The sequence below is a fragment of the Esox lucius genome, chromosome 18, assembly GCF_011004845.1.
Source record: "Esox lucius isolate fEsoLuc1 chromosome 18, fEsoLuc1.pri, whole genome shotgun sequence".
In the NCBI taxonomy this organism is placed as follows: Eukaryota; Metazoa; Chordata; class Actinopteri; order Esociformes; family Esocidae; genus Esox; species Esox lucius.
This window is the reverse complement of record NC_047586.1, coordinates 16,024,678-16,052,512: the sequence shown is the minus strand read 5'-3', so window position 1 is coordinate 16,052,512 and position 27,835 is coordinate 16,024,678. Positions and strand designations below refer to the sequence as shown.

The following is a 27,835-nucleotide window of genomic DNA, read 5'->3' as shown; positions in this document are numbered from 1 at the left end:
ATTTTTTTTAGGGCTTGTTGTCTTCCTGTTCTTGGCGGCCAGTTCAAGTTGCCATAGCAGAGAGAAGCGGGTTTGTCCCTTCTGATTCAGTTGTCACTTACTAAAGTGACTTCACTGACGTTATGTAACGTTAACTAGCTAATTCGTGCAGGTAAGTATGCCCAGTATTTTGTCAGTGCGTCTATTGTAGTTAGCTAATTCGACTATTTTTCTAATTATTTAGCTAACTAGCTAGATAGCCAACTAGCTAGCTGTCAAACGTTATATTTACTTACAGTCATAGCTAGCTAACTAGCCTCCAAACTCAAGAAACAACATGGTTTGCCAGTCTGCTAACCAAGATGGAATAGAAACCAAGAGCTGTCATAAAGAAAAGTTCCAGTTAGCTAGTACACTTACATTAGCTATCGTTTCCAGTTTGCTAGCTAATCTGATTAGCTAGAGACATTGGTAATCAGCGATTGATAATCTCTGCATTGACTGCACAATTTGGTTTCACAGGCTACGCCTGACCAAAACAATGGACTCATCCAGTGAATCAGACACCTACGAGAGGACGAGGGAGCTGAGATCCCGGCCACGGGCACGGGGGCGGGATGCAAACCCCAGACCGCGACGCAACAGCCACAGAACCGGTCCTGATGCTGCAGGCATCTCCGAGAAAATTAACACCCTGGCGAGCACTTTACAGGTTGGCTAGTCTTCTGTCTTTTCCCTGCTAATTACACTCAAGGACTGGATGTATTTGTGGAAATAGTTTCCTTATAGTCCATCAACTACAATTGACAAACCAATCTTAAAAAAAATAAAAACTGTTCAGAAATATCAGATGTTCTCAGAAATGTTTGTGCTATGCCATCCGAGGTGAGGCAAGGTAAAAGTTGTCTAACACCCACCCCACCAACCCTGGATGACGCTTAGCCAATTTTTCACCACCAGTCAAAAGGCCCCAAGGCACTGTCAGTATTCTCCGACTAGGATTCAATGTCATGGCCGCGGGCGACAACCCTCCTGATGTCTGTGTCTGTAGGTCTCCTCTGTGGGAGTGTCTAATGAAAGAATATGGAAATTTGCCACATAGCATACGTGCGCCTGCACTGCCAGTACACACTCCTGGGTTTGGGAAATGCAGCAATGTGTAGCACACTAACTTTCCATTATAGCCAGCATTAACTGCAATTTTCTCTTCCAGGATACAAGTCGTAATTTAAACAAAGTGGATCTGATGCTGGGCCAGTACAGAGGACACTCTGAGGACCAGGCAGAAGCCATGGCGACGGTAAGTAAAAAGTCATCCGACATGGTGGGTGTGTAACGGTTCGGTTTCAGTCTCTTTATTCTCGAAGGTCCTGTGCTGTAAAACTCCATGTCAACGTATTTAAAGTCATCCAGCCAAATCTCCCGTCTTGCCCTCCCCTCTCTCCTCCTTTCCCTGGTGTAGTTGCGGGAGACTCTGGAGGAGTCTATCTCTCGGCTCCAGAGCCAGAGGCTGCGTAGTCCCCCAGGGGCCCGGAGTGCCTCGGCCTCCACTCTCCACACCAGTGACCTGGAGGCTGGTTATGGCTCAGGTGATGGTCCCAGTCAGTAATGTTTCGATGGGAGACCTGTGCTGGATTTCACATAGCTGTGACGTGCAGTCGTTATACTCGCATATGAAACGGTGCCCCTGTCGTTTTCATCGAGGCCATGAAGAACAAAAGATTTTTCCTTGGGCATGGGCGTTTTCTTTCTTTATTAATGTTTTAACTTAGGCCCCATGCTCCCTGGGTTAAAGGTCACTTTGACACAGTTGTTTAGTGTACTGTTGATTTAATGTGTATGTTTGTAGAGGAACAGCGCTTCTGCCCCACATCTCCCTTGAAGGAATATGGTTTCTCTGAGTCAGCTGTAAGAGGAGGAGCGAGAAGGAGGTCTAGATCCGCTACCGTCCGCTTCAGAGACCCCAGACACCCAGACGAGGATGTAAGTCCTGAGACCAGCTGGTCTGTCGAAGCTTTGTGCCTTTAAATGAGAGCGGCTCTCCTTGTGACTGTCTGACAACATTCCCAGTCAGAGGAATGAGGCAGCCTCCAGCAGAGTTACACACAGTAGGGTACTTTATTACAATGACATGGATGTGGTGGAGTACAAAGAGTGGTGAATGAACATACACAATGCAATGGGGAATAGAACAGCACAACTAAAAATCTTCAAGCATAACTAAAGGACTGTATAAGAAACTGTGAACAACTAATAATAGGTGCAACCAAAGGGATGCCAGATGGCAGTCCTGCTAAAAAAATAATTTTGGTGGCCTAGTCACAGAGGTCACTGGGTGTTGGGGAGTATATGATACCTAGTCTGTTTGACACTGTAAGGTGGTGACTGTCGTAAAGTGGGAGATTAACTGAGTGAGGAATAGCAGGCACAAGCACTGGGAATTATCCGTAACCTTCAGTATCTTCACTTTACCCCTCCCTGTAATAGTGCAGTTAGAGGCAACGACCAGTAGAGGGCGCCTTGTGTCGTTTTCACACTGTCAGGCTTTCTCAGTCTGTTAGTATCATCTACAACTCTTTCATGACAGCGAAAGAGTTACCTCAGAAAGTCGCCATTTAGTCCCAATCTATGGTTTTCACCCATGACTTAGTATACAAAAACCTGTGTATGGAAAATGTATTGACCTTCTAAGATTTACCTCGGACTTCTCCCTCGTCAGGTCCACACCCAGCACCAGTCGTTCAGGGACCTGCGTTGTGACCAGCTGAGGCTGGGGGACGATTTGGACCGAGAAATCCTGAGGAGGAACAGGTAGCGGCCCTGTGATGTACAACATGTACAACTTTCATGCATCCATCCATTCATTTCTGCGTCCCTCTCTGTTAGGTCGGACATTGACACCAGGCGAGCCTTAGAGAATCTCTCTGAGCAGCTGATTTCTTCACAGAGACAGGACTCAGTGAGTTCAGAATGAGCATTACTGTAAATGCATTCTTTTAGCAGTACCTTATGTAGATAGCAGTAAAACGCGATCTAGAGGTGTTCTTAGACAGCAGAGTGCTACAACCAACTGTGATTGCCTCCCTACAAGGTGGCGTCTCGTGTGGAAAAGCGACTGCAGGAGATGGAGAAGGACTTGCGTTCAGAGCGACAGGGAGTGCCTGAGAGAAGGCCAGAACAGCGGAGGAACATGTCCGATGAACTTCAGGAGGTGACTAGTGGACCCCTTGCAATTATAACGCAAATACGTTAATCTCGTACCTGTTCATGTCAGTTATATGGTTGCTATTCACTTGGAACCAGTTCAGAAAGTGACCACACGGGGGCAGGGTTAAGCTATGCTGTAACCTCTTACAGAGAAGCAGTGGTAAAAGAGGTGGGTAAGTCATTTGCATCCCTCTCCACTGCTGAGCTAGCTCCTCTAATGAGAAGCCGGGCTGCCCTGGGCTACAGGGAAAATAATATATTTGTTCCCAAATGAAGGGTAAATAAACAAGAGGAGAGGAAATGAAGAGGAAAATCATCTCTTTTACTACTAAAGAGAAAGGGGGCAGGGAGAGGGCTGCCTTGATAGTTTTATCATTAGGCTGCACTCTAGTGGGCATACTGCTCTGACGCGTGTGAATGGAAGGGAGGAGTCATTTGGTGGTTGTTGGAAGCTGTGTTACGGGGCTGTTATACATCATTAAGCCTTTACACAACATCAGAAACGGCACTGTGGGACGGGGTATAATCCACATGATCTGTTTGAGAGGGGATGGAAACGAGCTCACTGCCTACTGTAACGCCATTACTCAGATCTGGGTTCGCTTATCCACTAGCCGATAGGCTATTCCTCTCCTTTTCCATTCTCGGCTATGCTAGCCTGAAGGCCTAAAGCCTCTTGTTAACCGCTAATTTGGTTTGAATGTGACACTGCATGCTAAATGTATTGAGCTGCAGGGTGTGGTGTTAGCGTGGATCATTCGTTACTCTGTCCTTCGTTTCCTTGTCAAGGCTCTGAGGAGACGAGAGGCCCTGGAAACCGAGGAAGCTGTCAAGAAAAGACTGGTGCGTTCAGAGAGCGAGATGACTGTGGTGAGGGTTTGTTTGTGGTAGCACCTGTTTGTGTTTTTGTTCTTCAGGCATGGATTGTATGTCCTACTTCCTGCCGATTCAAAGTCTGAGGTTTCCAGACAGGATAACATTCAAGAATACATAAGATTTCATTATGTAAGAGCGTCCTGATTGCGTTTGAAAAGGGGCTTTTACCTGACCGTGTTGACCCCAGTGGAAAACCTTCTGGCCCTTGTCATGTGATCTGTCCTTCAGATGGAGGCAGAGCTGGAGAGGACCAGAAGACAACTTCACCAATCAGAAGGAGGCAGGGAAGCTCTACTACAACAGGTACTGTAATACATATTTTTTAACCTGGTTGTGTGTGTGTGTGTGTGTGTGTGTGTGTGTGTGTGTGTGTGTGTGCTGCTGTTTTAATCAACGTCATATTGTTCTACCTGCGTGTTCCCAGGTAGAAGAGATGCGTGTTCAGCTGCTGAGGATGGAGAAGGAGAGGCTGGATCTGCAGAGGGAGACGTCCCAGCCCAGAGCCACCCAACCGGCCGGTGAGGAGGGGAGAGCCAGCCTGAGTCTAGGTACTGACAAGGGAAGGGGTGGGGTTTGATTTGGCCTGTGTTACATGCTGCTTGTTGATATGATGGGATGTTGTTTGTAGACCGGTCGTCAGAGCTACAGAGGGAGGTGCAGGAGCTTAGAGCCCAGGTCGCCAGGACGTCTGTCCTCGCTGAAGTGGACGATCTCAGGAGAACTCTCGAACGCAAAGACCGAGAGAGAACACAGCTCTCCAACCAGGTCGAGGTATGTGTGTTTATCTTTGTGGTGTGTGTGCGCGCACACATGCACAGCTATTCTTAGAAATGTGTCTCTTTATACGGCTTGGTGAGTTCACATCACTTCGTCGGAGTCTGTAAGCACTGCTTCCATTTGCTGCGAGCTGTATCTCTTGATCTTGTTAAATGTGTCAGTTGAGATGGCAGTCAAAGTATGTAACTAACAGTCATTCATTCACCTCAGAGAACTGAGATCTGTCAACGCAATGAACAGGGATATATCTAACACTCCCTAGTCTGCATTCGCTAACAGTATTCCAAATCAAAGATCGGAAATACATTTGTAGTGAAATGTTAAGGAACAGAAGAGTAGTTTTGGTAATCTCTTCATCTCCACCTACCTCCCAAAGGCACTGTCGTCAGACCTGGCGAGGCGCGAGTATCAGCAGTTGAAGATGTTGGAGAAGTTGAAGGAGATCCAGAACTGTTCCGAGGTGTGTGCTGCCGAGAGGGCCCAGGCCGTGCTCCGGGCTGAGGAGGCGGAGGCCCAGCTCCAGGAGAGCTCCAGGAAGAGGGAGGAACTGAAGGGCAGGGCCCAGGAGGCAGTCCGACAGTGGAGAGCCAAGTGCAGGAGGATGGAGAGGGAGATGGAGGAGCTGAAGAGACAGGCCCAGCAGGACACAGAGAAAGCCACACAGGTTGGCAACGATCAAGCTGATGAGCATGCTTCATCTGTCCTTCATTGGTTTTCCGTGCAGGTGGTCCATCGAAAAACTGCTGTACACTGGTGGCGATCCAATCTTAGAGGTTTTCAAAGTGGTTTTGTTGGTTTCTTCAGTACCTGGACAAATCCGTTACTTGTATGCAGCTACGCTCAGAACGGTCAGGCCCGGACTGACAAATATAGGCCATCTGGAAAATGGACCGACGTCAGATTTATGTTGCACAAGATCCTTTGCATCTCCTAAAGTAGGACTTCTCGACCCTTTACATTGTTTCGGTTTAAATGCTTGACGCTTTTTCAATGCTTTTTCAACTGCTAACGAAGGCGTTCGTTTGATGCTATGGAGTGACGACGAGATGTTCCACATACAGAACAACAGGGTTGTTACGAGTTTTGGCTTCAAGGTCGGTACCGGCAAACATCCTTGACACGGGAGTTAGTCTGCGTTAAGACTGGGAGGTTGTGGTGCCCCCCCCCCCCCCCTCCAGAACCCACGGCTCATACACAGGGAAACCCTGAGCTCATAGATCCATTTGGGATTGCTGGGGTGTGGCCGTCCATGGATCCATGTGGGACTGCTGGTATATGGAGTCAGTCAGCCAGTCGTTATTAGTGTGAAAGTCACCTCCCCGTCGTTTTGTCACTCCATTGTACCAGTTACCTCCAAACTCCCTCTCCGTCAGCCGCTACTGACTGGCTGACACCTGGCGCTCTCTACGTGACGAGAATTAAAACCTTGAATCAGTTTCCTTAATGAATTAGGAGGCAGAGAATTAGGCGCTCAATGAACTGATTAGGATTGGTGTTCAGAGCTGGGAACAACCCTCGGAGAGACTTTCCCTCAGGCAGCAGACTAGACTGGGGGCTTGGGTGGTAGTGGTATCAGTGCGGGAAAGCACCACATATCTCTCTATAACAGGCCTTTAGCTTTACTACAGAGCTGAGCTACGCTACGGCTGTTTACTATCTGGGTTGAAACTGCTGTTTGCACTTAGCATATATTGTCCTCTTGATATGCAGTGTCTCTCTCTTCATTGGTCTAATTTGTATTTTCCTCTCTCCTTCTCCTTCTCTGTTCTTCTCTTGCTCTCCTCATTCTGCTTTTCCCCTCCTCTACGTATTCCTGTTCATTTTCTGTCTTCCCTCTTTCATTTCTCTCCCCCCTCCTGCTCTCTCAGGCGTGTAAGGAGAGAGACCTGGCGCAGGCCCAGCTGAAAGCCCTCACCCAGCAGACGGAGGGCGTGCGGCGGGAGCTGGCGGACGTTCTGAAGTGCCTGGCGCAGAGCGAGGAGGGGCTGCACCGTAAAGACGTGGAGCTGTCGGAGTCGCGGGCGCGCCTCCTGGGCCTGGAGCAGGAAGTCAGGGAGGTGAGGGAGGCCTCTGTAGCCCTGGACGAGGAGGCCCAGCGGCAGTCTGTCCTGCAGGCCAGGCTCAGAGAGGAGAACCAGAGGCTGGAGGAGAGGGCAGAGACCATGGCTAGACGCAGCCAGAGAGACCAGGAGGTACAGCAGGACAATTCATGGTCCAGTCCCAAATGGCATCTTAAGCCCTAATTTTAACCGAGTGCTTCAAATCCTAAATACTGTTTGGCTGAAAGCCATAGCATATGTAAGCAATAAGGCACAGGGTTGGTATATGGCCAGTGTACCACAGCTAAGAGCCTTTCTTAGGCACAGTGCATTGCAGAGTCTCTGGAAAAGCACTCAGCGGTGGTATATTGGCAAAATATCCCAAATCCCAAGATGCCTTATTGCTCTTATTAACGGTAACCAATGCATTTAGAGCAGCACAAAGTATTGGGTTGTCATACCAGTGGAATACGGTGTTGTATACTACAGCCATCAGCCAATCAGCATTCAGGATTTAAACCACCTGGTTTGTACGAGACTATATAGCACAGGTGTGACATCTTTTAACTGTTTGGGTTGAGCTGGTATAATTGCAATGAGGCATAATTGGCATTTTTGTGGTGTATTGGCCCTCTAACACACCCCCTTGTGGCTTCTTGCTTAAATATAGGGCCCTAATTTTGACCAGGGCCTCAAAGCATTGGCCTCTATACTGGCGAAAAAGAAATGACCTTTCACTTTCTCCTTATCTAAGGAGTTACGTGACTTCCAGCTAGCAATGAAAGAGTTAACCGTCACACGCTCCCAGCTCACCGCCCGTCTAGCCGAGGAGGAGATGGCCAAGAGGGAGCTCCAGAGAAGCAGCGCGGAGGGGGCGGCGCGGCTGGCCGCAGCCCAGGAGGAGAGAGCTTCTCTGGGACAGCAACTTGAGCTGGAGAGGGAGGTGCACCAGAGGGAGTTGGCTAGTCTCAGAGCCACTACACAGGACACGAGAGCCAGGCAGGACAGGGAGGTACAGGAGACACTACAGCTCTGGAAAAAGGAGAGGGATGACATGGAGACACACCTCAAGGAGGTCAAGGTATGTATTTGCCTAGTTATATACAGTAGTTCATAGTGCTTAGAGCAATGAGCCAGGAACTGAAAAGCCAACTATGTGTATGGTAAATATCCTTATGCAGGGCATTTAACTCTATTTAGTCCCTCTGGAGAAGATGAATGTAAATTATATTCTTCACTGCTAATAGCTGGATATTTGTTTTTACCCTTGTAGTTAATATTAGCCACCTGTAGTCAATATATTTGCTTCTTGTATTTCATAGTCTTCATAGCCTTTGTAGTTAATAAATTAGGAATTGTAGTTAATATATTAACTCTTATATTTTAAATATTAACCCCATATAGTAAATACATTAGCACCTAGCAATTAATTTAGGGTGAACTTGGCGGCTCCAAAGTATTTGATGAACACGGATTGGCAAGTTTGAAAATAATGATCCATCATTTGGCGCTGGTCCAATTTTCGGCACCATTTTCCTTTAATGTCATTTCAATTTCCTCCTGGTTGCCCATGCCGTCCCAGACCTCACAGGGCTTTCAGCCGGGGTGAATCTAGGACAACCTCCTCTGCTAATGTGGTGAGAGCTAGATAGTGAGGCTCCCTCCAGGCCTGAATATTTAACCACTACTTCTATCTCCCTTTTCTTCAGGGTGACTTGCTCATCAAGGCAGCCATTCAGATGGGGACTTGGCTCCCCTGAACACACACACACATTCACAAGACCCTACACACACACACACACACACTTCTGAGGAATGGTCTTTATTGATATGGCTGGTCTGGCTTGGTCATTAGCTCAGTATAATCCATACCTTCCGGCCCTCTTTATTGTAATAGTGATATTATCTCAGGGTGCCTTGAAGAATAAGGTGTTAGGTTTTAAAACCCTTGGAGGAAACACTGGGCTGTAGATACTTGTCCAGTCTGACCGGTCCTATCACATTTTAACACATCTGGTGTAGCCTTCAGATATGGTCAGCATGTCAAACCTCTTTCTTTCTTTGCTTTTGGTTTGTGTTCACATCCTGACACATCTCTGAGGAATGACATTGCCCTTATCTAGCTCGATTCTCTGCCAAACACTCGCAACATTCTGTCTCGCCTTAGTGTCCAGAATCCTCCGTTGACGGTAGTTCTGAGCCCAGTTTTCGATTTTATTTCCTCGCCTCCTTTTTATGAAAACATCCAAGGTCGCAGCCCTCGGACATTCTCGTGTTTCACGAGAAGTTTCAAGATGGTTTCCCAATTTGATTCAATTCGTGTTCCGTGCGTCCTTGCTGCAGACAGCCGCGGCGGCGGAGAAGGAACTGGCGAGGGCTTTACGTGTGAAGCTGGACCGGATGAAGGCTGAATGTGACCGGATGACGGAGGAGCTGAGCGGAGCGGAGGAGCAGCAGTCACACCTCCACAGGAAGTACCAGCTACTCAAACAGGAACTGGATCACAAGGTGAGTCCAAACGAGTCTTCCTGAACGATTGATGGTACAAGACTCTGGTAGCTCTAAATCCACAGATCTAAGATCAGCTTAGTGCAAGACTGCCCTTTCTGACAGTTTCAGAATAGCAAAACTCCAGTCTTCTGACAGAAAGCACTGTGCTCATCTGAGAATGACCTACAGGCCTGTTGGAATCATGTGTCCATTAAGTGACACAGCCCTCATTAAATTTAGACAGTTGATTATTCAACCCAGACACATGTTTATAAACCACACACAGCCCCTGTGCCCACCTGTCTCCGCGCCATCATTTCACAGGTCGTCTGTGATGGACCTATTGATTCATGCATCTCCATTGAGACTTGGAGAGTATTGACTCCGAACGGGAAGGAGGAGGCGCTGACACTAGAACGCTCCATAAGGGAGTAGCTAAATGGAGAGATGGGTCAGATGTTCAAGGTTGTCGGCTTTGTGTTGGTCTCCATCTGCCTGTCCATCTATCTCTCCGTCTTCCTCCAGGGTCTTTTCTGTTGTTGTATTGACAATGGGAGCTTGACCGAAACCCATTATAGCATTTCCCTGCATGCTGGAAGACTGAGCCCTCAAATCCACAGTTATCACACTCAATATCCCTCATTCCCTTCCTCCTTGTCTCTGTCTCTCTCCCTGCAGGTGAAGGTCGTGATTCAGACGGAGGAATCTCGCAAGGGGTCACAGGATACAGTGGCTACTCTAGAGAACAAACTTTGTTGTCTGGAGACTGAACAGGAATCCATCCTGGGTTGTGTAGCGGAGGAGATAGAGGCAGCCTGCAGAGCACTGTCCAAGGACTCACAGGGCAAACTCAAAGTAAACACTTACTAAAGACCTATACACACACACGCGCACACACACACACACACACACCGTCCTTACACTCACATAGGGCTGTCACCATTATCACATTGTAGTTGACAATTAATTGTGGCACAAATAGTTGGGATTAACAATTTAATTGTCTACATTGTAAATGTTATGCCACTATTATAGTGTAAGTATGGTTCTTCAGATTTGCGGTGTTTGCGCTTTTGAGCGTCAGCTTTCTGGAGCAAATCCGGCAATTTGCCTCCTCCAAATGATTGGGCTTACCACGTTCAATTTGGCTTAAGACCAAAATGCGCCCAGAACAGGGCAGTTGTTTTCGGCTTTGGAACTACCATCAAATCAACGTTGTTAACGCAAAGCAATGATAGGGGTTCAACATTAACGATGGCCCTCAGGCCTGGGGCCAGTAAGACCTAACACCAGGCCAGTACACAGAGATAGTCACTGGCCCATATCAGTTTCCCCATTTAAATTCATACAGTAGCATCGTATGACAACGTCTGCTTGTCGTCAGTGTCAGTCTTCTCGCTTAAAGTGAAATGTGTCTGTACCGCTCCTTCTCCACCCCTCCGTGTGCAGCCACACCGCTGTCGTCTTTTTGACCAATGATGTTTGAGGGCTCGTCTGTTTTAACCAATCATAGTTCACAGAGCATTCTGGAGCCGGACTCAAACATGGCATTGTATACTGCATAGCGTGGATTGTTTTTGTGGAGAGAACGGTTTCCTGGGAAAAAAGAAACGATAATGGCCAGAGACACGTTCAGCCGTATATGTCGTGTGTTCCCGACCAAACCCGATAAGGCACGGCCTTTTTTCAAGTGAACAAACTACTACTGAAAACCTGCTCATCACAGCTACGCTAAGTCCCTGCAGCATGTTGCGTGTATTGCTCCAAATGAATGAGGTGGCGTGTATCCAAATGGAAAAAACTAATTGCGACTGCCTACCATGTTGTGAAGAGGGATAAACCATTCACAGACTATCATCCAGCTTTTATATGTCACATCAAATGCAAGTATCTTCGTGAAAAGATGATAATGACATTTATATACATTTTTTGATGACTTTTTATTAAAAAGTAACAAAGTACGTCACATCATATTTATGTAAACGGCGATTGCTGGTATCAGCTCATGTCTCACATTACGTGCAAAACTATGGTATGAATCAATATTCTGATGATTTGATATTTACATACAATACTTCTGTATGATACAATTGTATTGGGTTTTTTTTTTCTCTCAGTTTGGCCCTGTAACAATTCAGTCCGGGCAGGTAGATTTCTGACCAACTGACCCAATGGAAAATGATTCTCATTTGTATTTGTTGAGGCCTTTCTGACATTGGCCTAAAAACCCCTTATTCAGATCGGAAACATTTGATTTTGGAATCAAAATATTGTGCCAAAAGATTGGGAAATCGTTTTTTTTTTCCCTGGCGGGGACCAGCCAGAACACCTGGTGTGGACCGATGTGTCAGGTTTGACTATCTTTTTGGGGTACCCGCATATTCACACAGGCCTACATAACCCCCTTTACCACCCCCTGTCCACGGAGCTGAACCCCCCCCCGTTAGCTGGGTCTGCTCCATCATATAGATACCCCAATGGAGACGCACCTGTGATTTGTCATGTTAAGAGGAAGTGAAACTGTGTCAATGATTGGGCTAATGAGGGGAATCATTAGAGATGGAGCCCGGCATAATTCGGCTGCCTTTCAATAACTATTAGATATGTATTTTATAGTGTTCCGTGAGCCAGGGTGCTCAGGCAGGATTACTTTGCCTGAGGATGTCTCTGAGTAATTTATTTAAAAGTCTATGTCCCTGGAGTTGGACAGTGTGTAAGCGGAACAGCCATACAGTGCAGAAAGCATTCAAATGATTATTATGATTAATAGTAGTAATTATTCATGGTAATAGTAAAAGACTGGAGAATGTTTAGCATGTTTCTCTTGAGTCTTTCACATGTTTCACAGTCCCTAAACATGCTGTCATCCACCTTGTTCTCTGTAGTGACTTCCTTCTTCAGTTATCAGGAGACTTTTAGGAAGTTCTGCCATCTCAGCCAAGGACCTCTGTAGTTCTGTCAGAGTCATCCTGTCACACAGTCTCCAACTCTACAGACGTACTGTAGAGATTGACAGAAATCACTATGAGACATTGTCTGGACAAGTGAGCTTGATTTCTCCAGTTTGGTGGTCTGGCTCATGCAATATCATACCTCCTCCATGTTACTGTTTTTTGTCCTTATGACCCTGTTCTCTCCTTGGGGAGTTTTAAAACAAACATCTGTTTATGTAACCAGTTCTAGCCCAGTGCTGAGTGTTCCTCTTTCATTTCACCTGGGAGCTGTCTCTAGCTTTTTACTCGTAGGTTATTTCTTTTTTCTGTCACTCTGCAGCGCGCACTGAGCTTTTGATCGCTAAAGGAAACAGAGTGGGAGAACGAGAGTTGTCTTTCCCTCACTCACCGTCACACTCTTCCACATGGTTGTAGACACACATTCTCTGTCCGTTTGTGCAGGCCTCTGAGTGCCACTGCTGACGCAGACAGAATCCCAGGGGATGTTGTCAGAGGGTTTTAATGTGACACTCATATAATGTTGTCTGTCTCTCCCCACTTGGCTCACCTTAATGTGACAGTCATATAATGTTGTCTCTCTCTCCCCACTTGGCTCACCTTTTGTGATCTTGCTGTAATTGACCATTTAGAAGTCCCAACCTCAGCATTTTCAGGCGGTTGGGAGTGCTTTAAAGTGCTGAGGGATTTCTACTCCTTCCAAAAAGAATTTACACACTTAAGACATGTTTCATTTGATGGGCACTCTAGGCCTAACCATCTGTGTTATTTCCTAGGCCATGTCCCTCAATCCTGGACTCCAGAAAGACCCTCATCGCTGGTTGGCTGAAACCAAGGTACACCACACCATCCATCTTCTATACATAATAGCATTGACCTACCTGCCTGTCGCTGGAAAAAGGACCTGCAAGTTCATCAGGTTTTTTTATATTGGCTGAGAATGTGAGGGACTGGAGACTCCCTGCAGGTGGGACATTTTCTTTTAGACTGTGTATGACTGCATTATCATTATCTGTCAGACTGCATTGTCATTATCTTCCTGACTGCATTATCATTATCAGTCATGCCACATCTGAATATTATCACCTACCAGACTGCATTATCATTATCAGGCCCTGCATGTCTATCAGCTACCAGACTGTGTATGACTATTGTTACCAACCAGACTACAATTGATTGCATTATCATTACTTTCCACTTTACAGGTGAATGCATTATCATTTTTTATATGACATCATTATCTGTTTCTATATGGCTGCATTATCATTATTAGACTTCACATGACTGGATTATCATTTTCTATATGACTGAGTTATGATTTCTTTTTTGAATCCACAAAAGCTGACTCCACGCAAACCTCTCATCTTCTTTTTGTCACACTAAATAAATAACAAAATGTGACAATTGGCAGACATTTAACAAAAACAAATGTAAATTCCTGGTACTTCAGTACCAATCTTCCAGGAAGAGGAATCTGTGTGCGTGTTTGTAAAATGGATCTCTGTGTAACTGTGTGTTTGTCTCAGACCAAGCTGCAGTGGCTGTGTGAAGAAGTGTCCGAACGAGAGGACAAACAGAGGAGGTTGCGTGGGCAGGTCCAGCAGGCCCGGGAACAGCTGAAGAAGCTGAGACAGAGCCGAGATTCAGAACAACAGGCCCTGTTACAGAGACTGGACCAGCAAGAAAAACTACTTCACTCCATCAGTACTGAGAAGAGAGGTAGCCCTGGGCTGGATCCCATTCATTTAATAATTTCTTTATTTTTTAATTGAGCGCTAATCTATAATGTATATTATTTTGTGAGCTGCAATAATATGGGCCCTTTTAGACTGGTTTCTCCCTTCTAGAGGGTTGCTGCTTCCTAATGAATTGTCAGACATAGCTAGCGTCCTATTGAGCTTCTCACTATTTTGTGTGAGTGTCGTTGTTGCTGTCGGTATGTCTGACAGATTTAGGAGCTTCATTTGATCCAGTTGAGCGTCTGTGCTTAATATATGTGGTATTTTGTCATTCCTGCTGTGTTTTCACTTGCAGCGACATCAGCGTTTCTGCTCTTGAAGGAGTGTATCCGCGTAGCCTATTTAACGGGCGACATTTGCTTTGGTTTTGCCTTGGTAGGATCCAGAGTGTGGGTCCAGCAGAGGAATGAGTGTGTCGGGATAGTTCACCAAAGTGGATACGGACTGTCAGAGTGCTGTTCAAGTAATACAGAAAGTTATACTTTTAAAGATTAGCAGGCCTAAGTTAATTAATGAGTTCTTGATCCGTCCTCGTAATATTGCCATATATCAACAGCCGGATGCTAATTATGAAATAATAGCCTAGTTGTCAGTTCACTTCCAATGATAAGACATATTGACTGAATGGTAACGTAGAGGGAGGAATGATGGATTACGTTAAGGCTGAAGATCGGGAAAAGGACGTAACCTTTGTTATTTCATTATCCAAATGCTATTAGTCATTGCATTTATTTTTCTTAGTCATTTATGCATATTTTTACAATATTGCATACAGTGAATTATTCAGAATTTCCCCCAAAAACAGTGATGAAAGGATGCCAGATTATACTGCAGTATGCCGTCCCTCACCATAGCCATGTATCTGAAAGTTTGTATTCTTCATTCGGACGACCAATTGTTGTCCAGGGCCTCAGATTGTAGTCATGCATTCTACAGGTGGAAAGTTGGGATAAGATAAGAGGGTGATATTGACTGAATAATTCAACTGGCCAATTACTGCTTTTAAGTATTTTTCGGGAATTGCAGTGCATTTTTAAGTCTTGATATTTTAACTTTTGGTTTATCATAGTTTACATGTCATATGGGCCTATTTACAACAAGCCATTAGTGTAAATGTAAATCCAAAGTATGAATATAAATGTTGAAATGTCTAAGTTACGGAACAATGAGGTATGCTGTGTACTTAATGACATCTAGATTAACTTGATGGGCATTAAGGGGCTCATTAAGACCACCTTAACATTTATTTGTTTGACTTTAAACAATGTTCAGGGCTCAATGTTTAAAAAATGTGGCCACTGGCCAGTGGGTTTGAAACTTACTGGCCCCAATGATATTTTTTTTTCTGTCCCTCCTTCAAAAGTTGTTGTTTATCAGTGTTACAACATTGAACCAAATACTTTTGTTACTTTACATTCTGGATATATAAAACAAAATATTTGTATATTTCTTTCATAACATTTCTAATTATAAATATGAATAAAAGGATAAGTCTAAAAAGCATTTGACTTTCAAACAAAAAACAGATTTTTAAACAAAACACTATCTCATTCACCCCAGGGAACTAGGCGACTGGCTGGTCCATCAGTTACTAGGTATATGGTTGTTATACAGTATGTCACCCAATGGGCATCTGCATTTAAATTCCTGATACAACCAAGGGCCCTGAAGACGGATTGTCAGCCACCCGCTTGGCCGTGATGCTGACCAGGCGCTGTTTGCTATTGGCATGGCTGGTCAGGGGATGTCAGTGCCTTTGTAAAAAGTCCGACATTTGTCTGCTCTAGCAGGGAACTTAGGACTGACGACAGTGCATCTGAGTTCCATTGACGTTGTACCGTCCTTTTTGTACTGAGGTAAAAAATATATATATTTGAGCTCCTAGTTGTCCTTTGCTGCCTTCTTCAATTGAGTGACTTGAGTGACAAGTTTTTAAAACAATACCAGACAGCCACGAGTCACACTGCTCAACTCTTGACTCTTGGCAAAAGAAGCTGCAAGGTAGTTTTGTACTGGAGGATGTCGAGTTTATAATGCAATTATTATTTTTCAATGGCAAATTTTTTTTGCGGTGGTCCGAGCAGGACAGTGACTTGCTAGTTTGATTAGCCCCAGTTTTTTTCCTGGCCTGAGGCCAAACGGGCCATCATTATTATCGAGCCCTGATGTTAGACTACTGTGTTGCTAAATCGATAGAATTTGAAACTACGGTTATGGACGTGACATTTATGCTTAAATGTTTGCCAAAAAGGGATGGCTGTCACACCAAACTCCTTAATAACGACTTCAGGCCTGCAGTAGCTGTACTGTGACCATGTTGAGAACACTGTTTGTACATTTAAAGAAAAGCCAATTACCAAGTGCTTTTAAATCTTTAGCCTTCAATTCCCACTTAGGCAGCCTTGTGTCAACAGCGTTATTAGGTTGAGAAGACCCTTCCCTCTGATTAAGTGGTGTGTGGGTTTCATCGTCCAAGGCAGAGGGTGCCGCCGCTACGCTGAAGTGCTACTCATAAAAATTCCTCAAGTTTGGCAGGTCTGGGGTTATATTTAATGGGCATTTGTGTGCGGGCTGATCAAAACATTTTATAAGGGAAAATCAAGTATGGGATTTCAAAGCAGTAAGCCCTGTTCAACCTGAAATTCACTACCCCGTTTTACATTTCTTCCTCCCACACATTCCCGTCAACCCAGGAAAGCTTTCTTCTGTCTCTTCCTCTTCTCGCAGGGTCTATTCTAAATTCTGGATAGATAGTTAGACTGGGGCCTGCAGAGCAGGGTTCAGCAGCGTTCATCACAACAACCAGGGGAACCTCAGTCTAATTCAGGATGCCTCCCTCCCACTGTTTTAGACAGACAGGACCAGACAGCGACCTAATCAGCCACTCTCATTTAAATGGGCTGTGCCCATCATCTCTGCCTGGCTGGCTGGAACCTACACAAAACGGACCTAATGTAGTGCTATTTTAGAGCTTAGACACCCTAATAATGATGCTGTTTACTCAGTCTCGCTAGAAAGACGGGTTGCCTCCCACTGCGCATCCAATGTTCCAGCATATCAGGCTGCTGACACTGTCAGCTTGACAGGAGGAGAAAATGGGGCTGACGCAGGAAATCAGTCCAGAGTCTTTCTTTTCATTTCCTGCTGTTAATATTAGACTGCCATTAACTTAGTAGAGGGAGATCTTTTCAGTGAGTGTATTTCGCAAGTTAGTAGTTAGATTTTTCCATTACAGCTGTTGTTAGCATTTCAAGCTTATCTGCAGTACACATTTATTTTTTTATGAGCACAAGTTCCTTTAATGTAAAGCCCTGCTTAACCATTCTCACCATTTGTTGGGAACTTTGTCTGACTGAAGCAACAACCTCCCCAGGAAAAAATGTCCTCCCCCTGCTGAAGCGTCCAAGAAATTCCAAGCTTTTCCAAAGTCAGGGATTTCTTTGACTGCTGTCTACTCTGACATCTTTGAAACCATTTGGCACAAAACAACAGAAAATGTAATTGGGCCATCTGGAAATGTTCTCTCTCATTAGGAACACACTGCAAGACATCTTACATGTTAGATCTTTGGTAGAACAAATACAATCTAGATTTATAGGTCACTGAGTCCACTCATGCTTTGATCATCAGAAGTTATTTTGCACATTTTCTGTGGAAGCTATTGGTTGCTGTCAGTGGCAGCGAGTGCCAGTTTTAGCTGCCTTAAAGTTGTGGTCGGCCAACGTAACTTTTCCCTTCTCAATCACTTCTGTGATACTTTTTAGCTGAATCTTTTCACTTAAAAGTCTAACTTTTAACATGTTCCTTTTTACTGAATCACAGGCTGTGGTGGATAGCTGCTGGATTACACATCCCGGCTCAATAACAGACTTCCTCATTTAGATTAAACAGAGAGACTTACTGAGTGAGGAGAGAAGCCACTTTGGCACTCTGCTTTGACTTTCTCTCTCATGTCATGGCCCGTCGTCTTTAGACCCATTTAGTCTGCCAGTCTCGCTGGTGCGATTTGGAGATTGGCAAAGTGGCTCAGTAGCTGCTTGGGTATTCCTCGAGTGGTGGCACGGTGTCCTGGCTGAATAGGCTCAAGATGGAGGGGGTGCAAGCACGCGCATGCCTACGCGTGTGTGTGTGTGTGTGTCAGAGGTGGCAGGGACCGAGGGACCAGGGTAGAAAGCAGTCATCCAGTGCCTGCTGATTGAATATTGAATGTGTGAGCTGGGAGCAGCCTCCTCTCACAACCTAGACAGAGAGCACTGAGGGACTCAGAGACAAATGGAGCAGGAATTTATTAGATTTTACCTAGTTTCTGGAGTGTAAGCGATTGGAGCGAGGTTGTTTAAAATATAAAAAAAAAAAAAAACACTAACCCCATGTACACCTGGTTCACTTCAAACATGCGTCTTCTGTCCTACAGATATTCTTGTTATACTATTAATTTTTTTTACAGATGAAGATCATTGAATGGGGCATTGTAAATGGATTGTGATTAGATTTATCTCCCTGCTTTCGGAGGTAGTCAAATGTCTTTTTTTTTTACGTCACTACAGTAGTTTTATGCAGATGAAAGAGACCTGATGCCAGATTTTCTTCTGAGAATTTTTTAGAGTGTAAACAAAAATGGCAGTTGTTGCACGCCACCTTCTGAATTAAATTGTGTCCTTGGGAAGGTACTATAAACTTCTCACATTGGCACTGAAACAATTCCACTGTCATCAGCAACAAAAGTTGTTCAGCAGCGATCATCACAATTTAGTTACCAGGTAAACAACATTGTCAGTGAGTTCATATGCCTTCCAGGTTACTGGGCTGACCACAGTGCTGCGTGTGCATGTGTTTTACCTTACGGTGCATCTAGAGTTTCTCGTTGCTAGTGTGAATCTAAAATAATCTTTAAATTAATGTTGTTTGAATTATATTGTGTTAACAATAACAACTGATGTAGTAATATTTAGGCTCATAGATGCACATTGTGCTGATATTGTAAAAGTGAATTAAAGTTTTTCAATTGAGTCGACGTCAGGGTTTCTCCTCTCTCTAAAACAATCACACTGGCCAGGTAGGCTACTAATGATTGATTCTTCCGGAAATGGGAAGATCATGGTGTTCTGAAGAAACAAATTGCCACTGGCGTTTTTGTCTGATATCACATGGAAACAGAGCTGTCCCATATGGATACAAATCCACACTGCCAGAAATTGCCTGAATATGTGTTCATTCTGGACTGCTCTTGAGGATGGAAGTATTTGAGGTGTATACAGGTCTGGAAATAATTGGACACTGACACAAGTTTTTTTATTTTGGCTGTTTACCAACATATATTCAAGTAGCAGTTAAATAATGAATATATGGGCTTAAAATGCAGAACCTCAGCTTTAATTTGAGGGTATTCATATCGAAATTGGGGAAGGGTTTAGGAATTACAGCTCTTCAATATGTAGCCCCCTCTTTTTCAAGGGACCAAAAGTAATTAAACAAATTGACTCAAAACCTGTTTCATGGACAGGTGTGGGCTATTCCTTCATTATTTCTTCATCAATTAAGCAGGTAAAAGATCTGGAGTTGATTCCAGGTGTGGCATTCGCATTTGGAAGCTGTTGCTGTGAACCTACAACAAATCAAAGGAGGTCAAAGGAGATCTCAGTGCAAGTGAAACCGGCCCAAAAAATAGAAAATCCATCAGAGATAGCAGGAACATTAGAAGTGGCCAAATCAACAGTTGGCCAAATCAAAAAATAACGCACTGGTGAGCTCTGCAACACAAAAAGGTCTGGACGTCCACGGAAGATAACAGTGGTGGATGATCGTAGGATATTTTCCTTGGTAAAGAAAAATCCCATTACAATGTCTAGCCAAGTGAAGAATACTCTCCAGGAGGTAGGTATATAATTATCCAAGTCTGCCGTAAAGAGATGACTTCATGAGAGCAAATACAGGGTTCACCACAAGGTGCAAACCATTCATAAGCCTCAAGATTAGGATTTTCCAAAAAAAATATGTATAAGCCTGCCCAGTTCTGGAATAGCATTCTTTGGGCAGATGAAGCTAAGATCAACCTGTACTAGAATGATGGGAAGAGAAAAGTATGGAGAAGGCTTGAAACAGCGCATGACCCGAAGCATACCACACCATCTGTGAAACACAGTGGAGGCAGTATGATGGCATGGGCATGCATGGCTTCCAATGGCACTGGGTCACTAATGTTTATTGATGATGTGATGAATTCTGGTCTATAGGGATATATTGTCTGCTCAGATTCAGACACATTCAGCAAAGTTGATTGGACGGCGCTTCAGCTAACAGATGGACAGTGACCCAAAACTTACTCACCCAGTCATTTTTGCTGTGTTATTTTCAGTTATTTTCAATATTCTGACAGGGACTGCTGTCCTAGCATCAAGGGGCATCAGGTCCCACCATCGGAGTGCCATGATGAAGAAGTTGGACTGAACCGAGGCGGGGGTGGGATGGAGGTTGCCGAAATAAGAGCTTGAGTAGGGATATAGGGTGTGAACTGTTCCCTTACTGCTCCATACCACGGCCTCGTGGTGGATGTGAGCTTCAACTGGTAGCCTGTGGAGGGTGCTGAGGACTTGGGGTGCCATGGGAGGACTTTTTCAAACACTCAGCTAATTTGTGTGGTGGCTTGGGGAGAATTGGTGAAATTCTCAGAACACTTTGATTTATATAGCACTGGACAAGGTAGAGCGGGATAGCATTACGCCTAACATCTTAAACTGTTGGCTGAGCTGGCGATAATGATGAGTGTCAGACAATAATAGTCTGTAGGCCCTATACAACCTGTGTCTTGGGTGATCTAATGCAGGTTGGTTGTAAATGGAATACGCAGACGGACCCAGACACAGTAGGCAGATGAGTGATACATTTTAAATCCATGAGTAGATGCATGGATCCATGAGACAAATCTAGATCAGATGGTGATGGGGCCATCTCGTTAATGCCAGGTGTAAACATGCATATGGATATCATGGCTAGTCTCGGTGTTAGGGCAGTGGGCCCCATTTACCTCTGTCTATTTGGGTATTTTGTTAGATGCTAATTATCAATGTGTTTGTCCCAGGTCTCCTTGAGAAGACTCGGAGGAAGGAGGATGAGATGAGAGGTCTTCAGGTGAGCCAGAAACCTGTGTCAGGCCTCGCTTCTCTGAGCAATGCGGCGTGCCGAGCTGGGACCCAAAACACGGAGTCCCACAGATCAACCTGTTATCTCCCGTTAAACATCGCTTTACGCCACGTCCCGTCCCAGACGTTACCGCAGTCCTGCTCAGTCACACAGGGATTTTATGTTTTCCATTTGTCCTCAAATGAGTCTGTGTGTGTGTGTGTGTGTTCATCTGTGTACATTAGGCCCATCTGTGTCTGCGCTTGTGCATCTGCTATAATTAATCAGTCCCCTCAGACCCAGCAAGTCTTTAATTAAGAGGAATGAGGAGCCTCGCGCGCGCCCCCACACACACACACACACACACACACACACACACACACACACACGCCTCTTCTGCTTCCCAACAGCCAGGGCAGTTGTAGGACAGTAGGAGCTGGGAGAGGGGGTGTAGCAGGTGTGAGGACGAATGAGGGACAGGCCCATAAGACTCATCCGATTCTTAAGACTCATCCGATTCATAAGACTCATCCGATTACTTATTCATCATTAGAGGGAAAACATCAGTCAGGATTCGGATGAGAGGAGAGTGATGGCAGGGAGGTGTTCTCCGCAGCTTCTGCTGTTTCCTCCCCCTGTTGCTCCTCTATGGGATCACTTGTCACTGACTCCCACTTCGTCACAATGTGCCGGGCGGCTGACACTCTGTTTGAAACTACTTGGACATTGTTTAAGTCACTGATATAATGGTCAGTGCACAGTAACAATAACTGTTTTCCTCTGTCTTTTCAGGATCGCGTCCTGGATCTGGAGATGGTGAGATGGTTTTCATGTTTCATTAACCTTTTCTCGAAGAAGACTTCTCATTTTCCCTTTGCCTACTCGACCCTCGAGCAGGTTTGTTTGAAACTCTGATGCCCAAGTTCAAAATGTTAAGTTGTTAGTGATTATGGAAGCATAGAGCATAATTCAGTCCCCATAGAGCCAACTTGATCAGTTATATGGAAGGATCTACAGACTGATATTAACCAGGTTTATATCATCCCATCACCCCAGTCACACACTGTTGATCCCCTCAACCCAAACAAACACTTCTCTTAAGGGTGTAATAATGACGTATGAAATCAGTAGACTATAAACTACATTTGCGTGGGCTGTCTATTGGACCAGGGGAGAGTACATAATCTAATATATATATCATCATTTCTACACCGTAAATTGACCACAATTTACACCAAAAGGAGATTATTTTGAAATAAAAATGATTTAAAAGCTTGATTATATGTTGACAATCACAATGTCTGCTTGTGGAGGTAATTTAGAACGGATTTCCTAAATAAAAAATATGTTATTATTAACATGTTATTGAAAACTTTTATTCTAATACATTTACTTATTTATTTAAACTTTTTCCCAATCAGATATCCCATGCGGGCTGGCTGCCAACCCCTGATTTATGGACTGCTCTGTTGTGATCATTTATTTGTATTCATCAAAATTAGGTTTTGCGACTGGACGCCTCAACATGAATTAGCTTCACTAAAGAAACCTTTCCAGTCGGGTCATTCCTGCTCACTGCTTAACACTGTGGTACAGGGTATTGACGTGCGTGTGTGTGTGTGCATGTGTGCGTGCACGCCTTGAAAGGCTGGAAGGTCGCTGATATATCAGGCAGTGAGCTGGTTTCGCTTTGGCCACGTTGATCAACGGAACAATATGTGTAATGTGAAATAACTGCCCTGCCTTTTTAATGTCTCGGCGACGTACACGTTTAGTCCCAAAATGGCACCCGACTCCCTTAACAGTACAGTTGTAAGGAATGGGGTGACATTCAGGACATAGGCTCATTCTGAATGGGATGTATGGCAATTAATGTCCCAGTTGGCAATGCAACACAAGCCTGTTAGAAGTGATCGTTAAGCCCAGTAAATAGACCGGGGACACATTTGTTGTGTGAATTGTAATATTAGTTATTTTTCGATGGGGCTACTTAGGTTGTGGTCTTTGCAAATGCTTTAAGTCTGTAGACTTACATTAATTATGTAGAAAGCTAAAATGCTAGCATGGCACTTTAGTTTTTTTCAAACTTGTCATGCAAAGAAATCCCATGGAAAGTTTTTATTTTTTTATACATATTTGGACACAGAAATGTCTGAGCTAAATTCCATTTTGTAGATAGGTAACCCAATTTAACAAATCGCACAATAGTTTATTTTGAAACCATTTATGTAATTGAAATAAACATAAATGCAATTGTATTGGATCTTGCAACAGGATGATCCGAAACACACAAGCAAAGCTACAACATGAGACTGAGTGTTGATCTACTACTGACCTCCTGTCTCTTCAGAGCACCAGGCTGGCTTTGGATCACCTGGAGTCAGTTCCTGAGAAGCTGTGTCTGCTGGAGAACTTTAAAGACCTGGAGGTAAGGTTTTTCCCTGGAGACCTGTGATGTTCTGTATAGCTAGCTATATGTCTAGAGAGGACACCTTGTGTCTGAAGCTCTACAAATTCTCAATAAATAGTTTGCTTAAATAAAATACATCAACATAAGATATCCACCCTGACTCTTGACCTGTAGTAAGAGGCAACCTCAACACCCAATGTATTTTTTGCTGTGTCTCATGCCTGGTTTGTGTTGTAACATTTTGTGTTTTGTGGTCAGTAACTGTGTTCATGCTTTGTCAATAGGAGTCTCATGTCATGCCTGGTTTGTGTTTTGTGGTCAGTAACTGTGTTCATGCTGTGTCAATAGGAGTCTCAGCGGCAGAAGGAGTTGGTGGAACAGCGTTACGTCAAATACAAAGAGATCGTTGGAGCCCTTCAACACCAGCTGGACGAGTCCAAACGACAGATCCAGGAGTGCAGGGTACCCCAACACTATTTCAGTGAATTGTTATTACTAGGCCTGTTCAAAGAGCACTTCATATTCTCGCCCCCAGAGACCCCAGTTGAAAATGCCCTTAAGACATTCCATCTGGATGTTGTGTGAACATGTCCAAGCTCTGTATTGGCCGACAGGAGTCACAGAGACGGTGGTAACTGTCAATCAGTCCTCATCCTCATTTTGATCTTCTTACACGGCCAACAGAGAGGCACCATTACATTGTTGACAGCAGATTGCCGCCAGCGCGTTTATTCCCTCGAAATCGTAGAGAAACACACACACACACACACACACACACACAACCACATCCTAGCCACTTCTTCAAGTGAATTTATCTGCCAGGCAACTCTACTGTGTCACCAAACAACTCTCCTGTTTAGCCATAAGTACTGATTGCATTAGTGCCTAATAGCTTCCCACCCACCGGGAGTTTATTTAAGTAAAGTAGAATAAAGGAAAGTGTTTATGTACTTAGCTTTCACTTTGATTGTAGTTAGCAGCAATCTGTTTCAGTGCAAAATACAGATTTGCTGTTCTGGCTTTGCACTGGTCCTTGACCTACAAAGTAAGCACTGAAGTGTTTTTTTTCCCCCTTTTTCTTGCTCTGCCTAATTCCACTAATCAAGACCTTGATGATGTTGCTTAATTGAATCAGGCATGTAAGCTGGAATGAAACCCTGCTCACCCAGAACAAGGATTATTTTGGCGGTTAGATGCGATTGTAGAGGATGTGATGGTATGTGGATGTGAATACACCCTTTCAGGATGACAAGTTGGACGCTACAACTCGGAGCATTCGATTGGCTGCTCTGTCTTCCTCCATCAGAGGCCACAGCTCTTTCCTCACCAGCTCCCAGCTCCCTGACACCTCACGTATGTACAAACACACCTCAGGTCTCCTCCTGAACACTTGCACTTGAAATGGACTGGATACATGCTTGTTTTACAGCTGACCGCGCTGGTTGGAAGAGCGCCCGATGAATCATTAAAATGACAGACACAGGGCGTCGTGTTAAACGGCCTTAACACATGACTAATTAGGTTTTGCTCCTCCCTTTCTCCCTGCGGGTCCTCAGCTCCGCCCAAACTCCTGGTCTCTCCAGACTGCAGTCTAGACTTCGGCGCAAAAGGTCATGACCTGCCGGGCTCTTCTGCGGCCAGTGGTGCCCGATGACAGACCAACTGTGGCCTCCCCAGCACTGGGACATAGTGGCCACTACCACCTCGGCTATCATCGGGGATTTACACCGGTCCCATGTTCATCAACCTGCCTTACGTCATAGTTGCTTATACGTCTCACTTAGGGAAAAGCTTGTTTTAACTTGGTCAAAGGGACAATATTGGCAAAGATTGCGGTGGCTCATCTGTCCAACCTTATGCCTTGTGTACAACCAACAGCCATCTATGCAGTAGCCTGGTTACAATGCATCACCACAACAGTCTTCCTTGACTACCTCAGCTGCACAACAGCCAGCCAAACCAAGCTCCATACCTAGCAGCCAGCCTAGACCACAGCAGCCAAGCAAAGAATAAGTCCAAGCACACTGGTCATTTTATGATTATTTTAAAAGGTTACAGCTTTGGGGTATCCTATAAGACATCCACCAAATGTAGTACTGTGAAAGACAACTGTAGATTTTTATTAACTGATAATAATGATGTTTTTTATTGAATGTTACTTTGTGCAAAGAAAGCATACGCAGCCTCATATCCCATTATGTTTTAATAGAAATAATTTGAAGGTCCAGTTATAAGCCAAAGTATGCCAACATTATATAGAGAAATTAAATTTCCATTTGATTTTGTAAGAACACTGATATAATTGCTAATGTTTACCTTTTTATTCCATTGTCTTTTGTGAACTAATATTCTCATATCAGTGTGTTTTAAGAAGTTGACATCTTATTTATGCTGACATTCTGTGAAAGCAGTGGTGCCTTTTCTAACTGTATCCTATGTATTAACTAAGTATGCTATGTTGCATGTGTGCTGTGGCATAGCATTTATTTAACAGACTTGACAAGTCACTGTGCGTTTTTACCACTACTATAATATTTCCCTTGATATTTGTTTCTTATTATATTTTGTTTAATGCATTGTTTGCTGAAAATATTTTTTTTTATTATTGAAAAAAAAGTTATGCCAATGAGCATGATAGATGTATATTTATATCAAATAAAATGAATATGAATAAAGAATTTATACAATAACGGAAAAAACTCCACAGGACTTAAAGGCTCATTTCCCAGAGCCATTGACTCATCCATTTCAAAGTGAAGTGTTGCTGCCTAAGGCTCGTAAGTCTCTGTGGTGCGTCAAACGCTGTTGTCGTTGTCCATCTGTTGAGAAAAGGACTAGTAGCATGGGTTTATGTTTATATGTTTATGTCCACTCCAGTCTCATTTTAGTTTAAATTACATTTACCAACTGCATCTGCACTTCAGAACAGCAAACACGTCTGCTGAACAGTTAAAAAGAAGGGGAAAAAGTATAGGAAGTTCTGTCTTTTCAATGTCAATGTATTGAATTTCTGTCACGTGTTGTGCAGATGAGATTTCACACCCAGGACCGCATAGTAATATTCTCTAGCTCAGGGCCAGACCAAGTTATGGTTGCTGCTTCATCTATAACATTTCAAAGCTGAATACTGTACTTTCCCTCCACTGTATGTCTGATGGAAATCCTTATGGAAACTTCCCTATGGACTGAAATGTTCTGTCGGATTCACGTTTTAAATTGTGCTACAGTCCTTGGTTTATGGATATTCTGAGAGTCTAGGTCCATAGCCTGCAGCTTAAAGAGTTCGGAGATTTTCGTTTAACCTTCACATGCAAAGGCGTAAAGATGTTTGTCTTGTGACAAACCTTATGAAAAGTTCTGGGCTTTCCTCACAGTAAACGCAGCTTAAGAGCCCATGTTATACGTGCTACAAATCAATTTAACATTTAGTCGGTGGTTGTCCTTGATCGATAGAGCCATCAGATGTACCAAACCGTGGAAATGTACTGCTCATTGTGGGTACTTTGGAGATCTGTGATTATTGGTAAATGGAAAATCTCCTCTTCATTGCCACAGTTAGCCACTGTTGTTAAAACGGCAAACGATTTGAACGTTGCTCATCTAAAACCACCTGTGGAATTAAATATTGAAAGATGTCATATGATGGTGTCCTACAAACAGAAAACAACCAGATACAGTACAAACAACCATGGTACAGAATTGGCGTGTCTAAAAGAAATTACCGATATAAGCAGTCATTTCTACTGGTAAATATGTGTTACTGTTTGTACGCGAGGTAAACGGGAATGTTGCCATATCCGCGGTTTTCACGAAAAATGTGGCTACTTTTCAAACAATGTCGCGGGTCAAAATTAATTGGTCGCGGGTGGTGGGTTTTTGTTCTGCTTCTGAACTTCCCCGCTGCGGCAACATTCTTTAGCGGCCATGTTATGTGTTTCTATGCTGTTATCACAGACAGACGTCAGCTACTGTAGGTTCCGCGGCTCCACATGCGTATACAGCGCATCTTAACTTCTGTCCCCGGGGGGTAACATCTAAAACAGCATTGTTTTCAATAATGATTCTACTGCGAAATTAATTTGTTCAATATTTTTTAGAGTAGATTTTGTGGTTAAATGTTCCTTCAATTATATAAGAAATCAACACATTTAGTGAGCTAGGCTAACTGGCAGTAGGCCTATTTTATTAGTTATATTCAAAGATATTTTAAACCGAAAAGTCATGTATTCAAATAACTTAAGAGTTCAT

General features: G+C 44.1%; 1 protein-coding gene across 2 annotated transcripts; it reads left to right on the top strand.

Annotated features, from left to right (window-relative positions):
• Positions 1-24: 24 nt before the first annotated feature.
• On the top strand, positions 25-26,250 carry LOC105017686 (centrosomal protein of 128 kDa). 2 transcript variants are annotated; one of them, XM_010882501.3, is made up of 25 exons: positions 25-151; positions 502-691; positions 1,193-1,279; positions 1,442-1,568; positions 1,829-1,962; positions 2,699-2,790; positions 2,866-2,938; positions 3,071-3,190; positions 3,976-4,029; positions 4,291-4,365; positions 4,487-4,610; positions 4,691-4,833; positions 5,216-5,503; positions 6,708-7,031; positions 7,633-7,959; positions 9,222-9,386; positions 10,047-10,223; positions 13,096-13,155; positions 13,846-14,038; positions 21,137-21,186; positions 21,970-21,993; positions 23,528-23,605; positions 23,936-24,049; positions 24,832-24,940; positions 25,144-26,250. In XM_010882501.3, exons 2-25 carry the CDS (start codon positions 521-523, stop codon positions 25,239-25,241), a joined length of 3,207 nt encoding a protein of 1,068 aa, XP_010880803.2. In that variant the 5' UTR covers positions 25-151; positions 502-520; the 3' UTR covers positions 25,242-26,250. The 2 variants fall into 2 exon arrangements, with proteins under 2 accessions (XP_010880803.2, XP_010880802.2); XM_010882500.3 differs by having other exon boundaries at positions 3,976-4,056.
• The last annotated feature ends 1,585 nt before the right edge of the window (positions 26,251-27,835 follow it).

What these genes read in the sequence shown, in the direction of transcription:
- LOC105017686 (XM_010882500.3), top strand. Translation starts at nt 521, where the DNA reads ATGGACTCATCCAGTGAATCAGACACCTACGAGAGGACGAGGGAGCTG. An exon ending in ACTCACAGGGCAAACTCAAA is followed by an intron (nt 10,224 to 13,095) that starts GTAAACACTTAC and finishes GTTATTTCCTAG; the next exon opens with GCCATGTCCCTCAATCCTGG. An exon ending in CATCAGTACTGAGAAGAGAG is followed by an intron (nt 14,039 to 21,136) that starts GTAGCCCTGGGC and finishes TGTTTGTCCCAG; the next exon opens with GTCTCCTTGAGAAGACTCGG.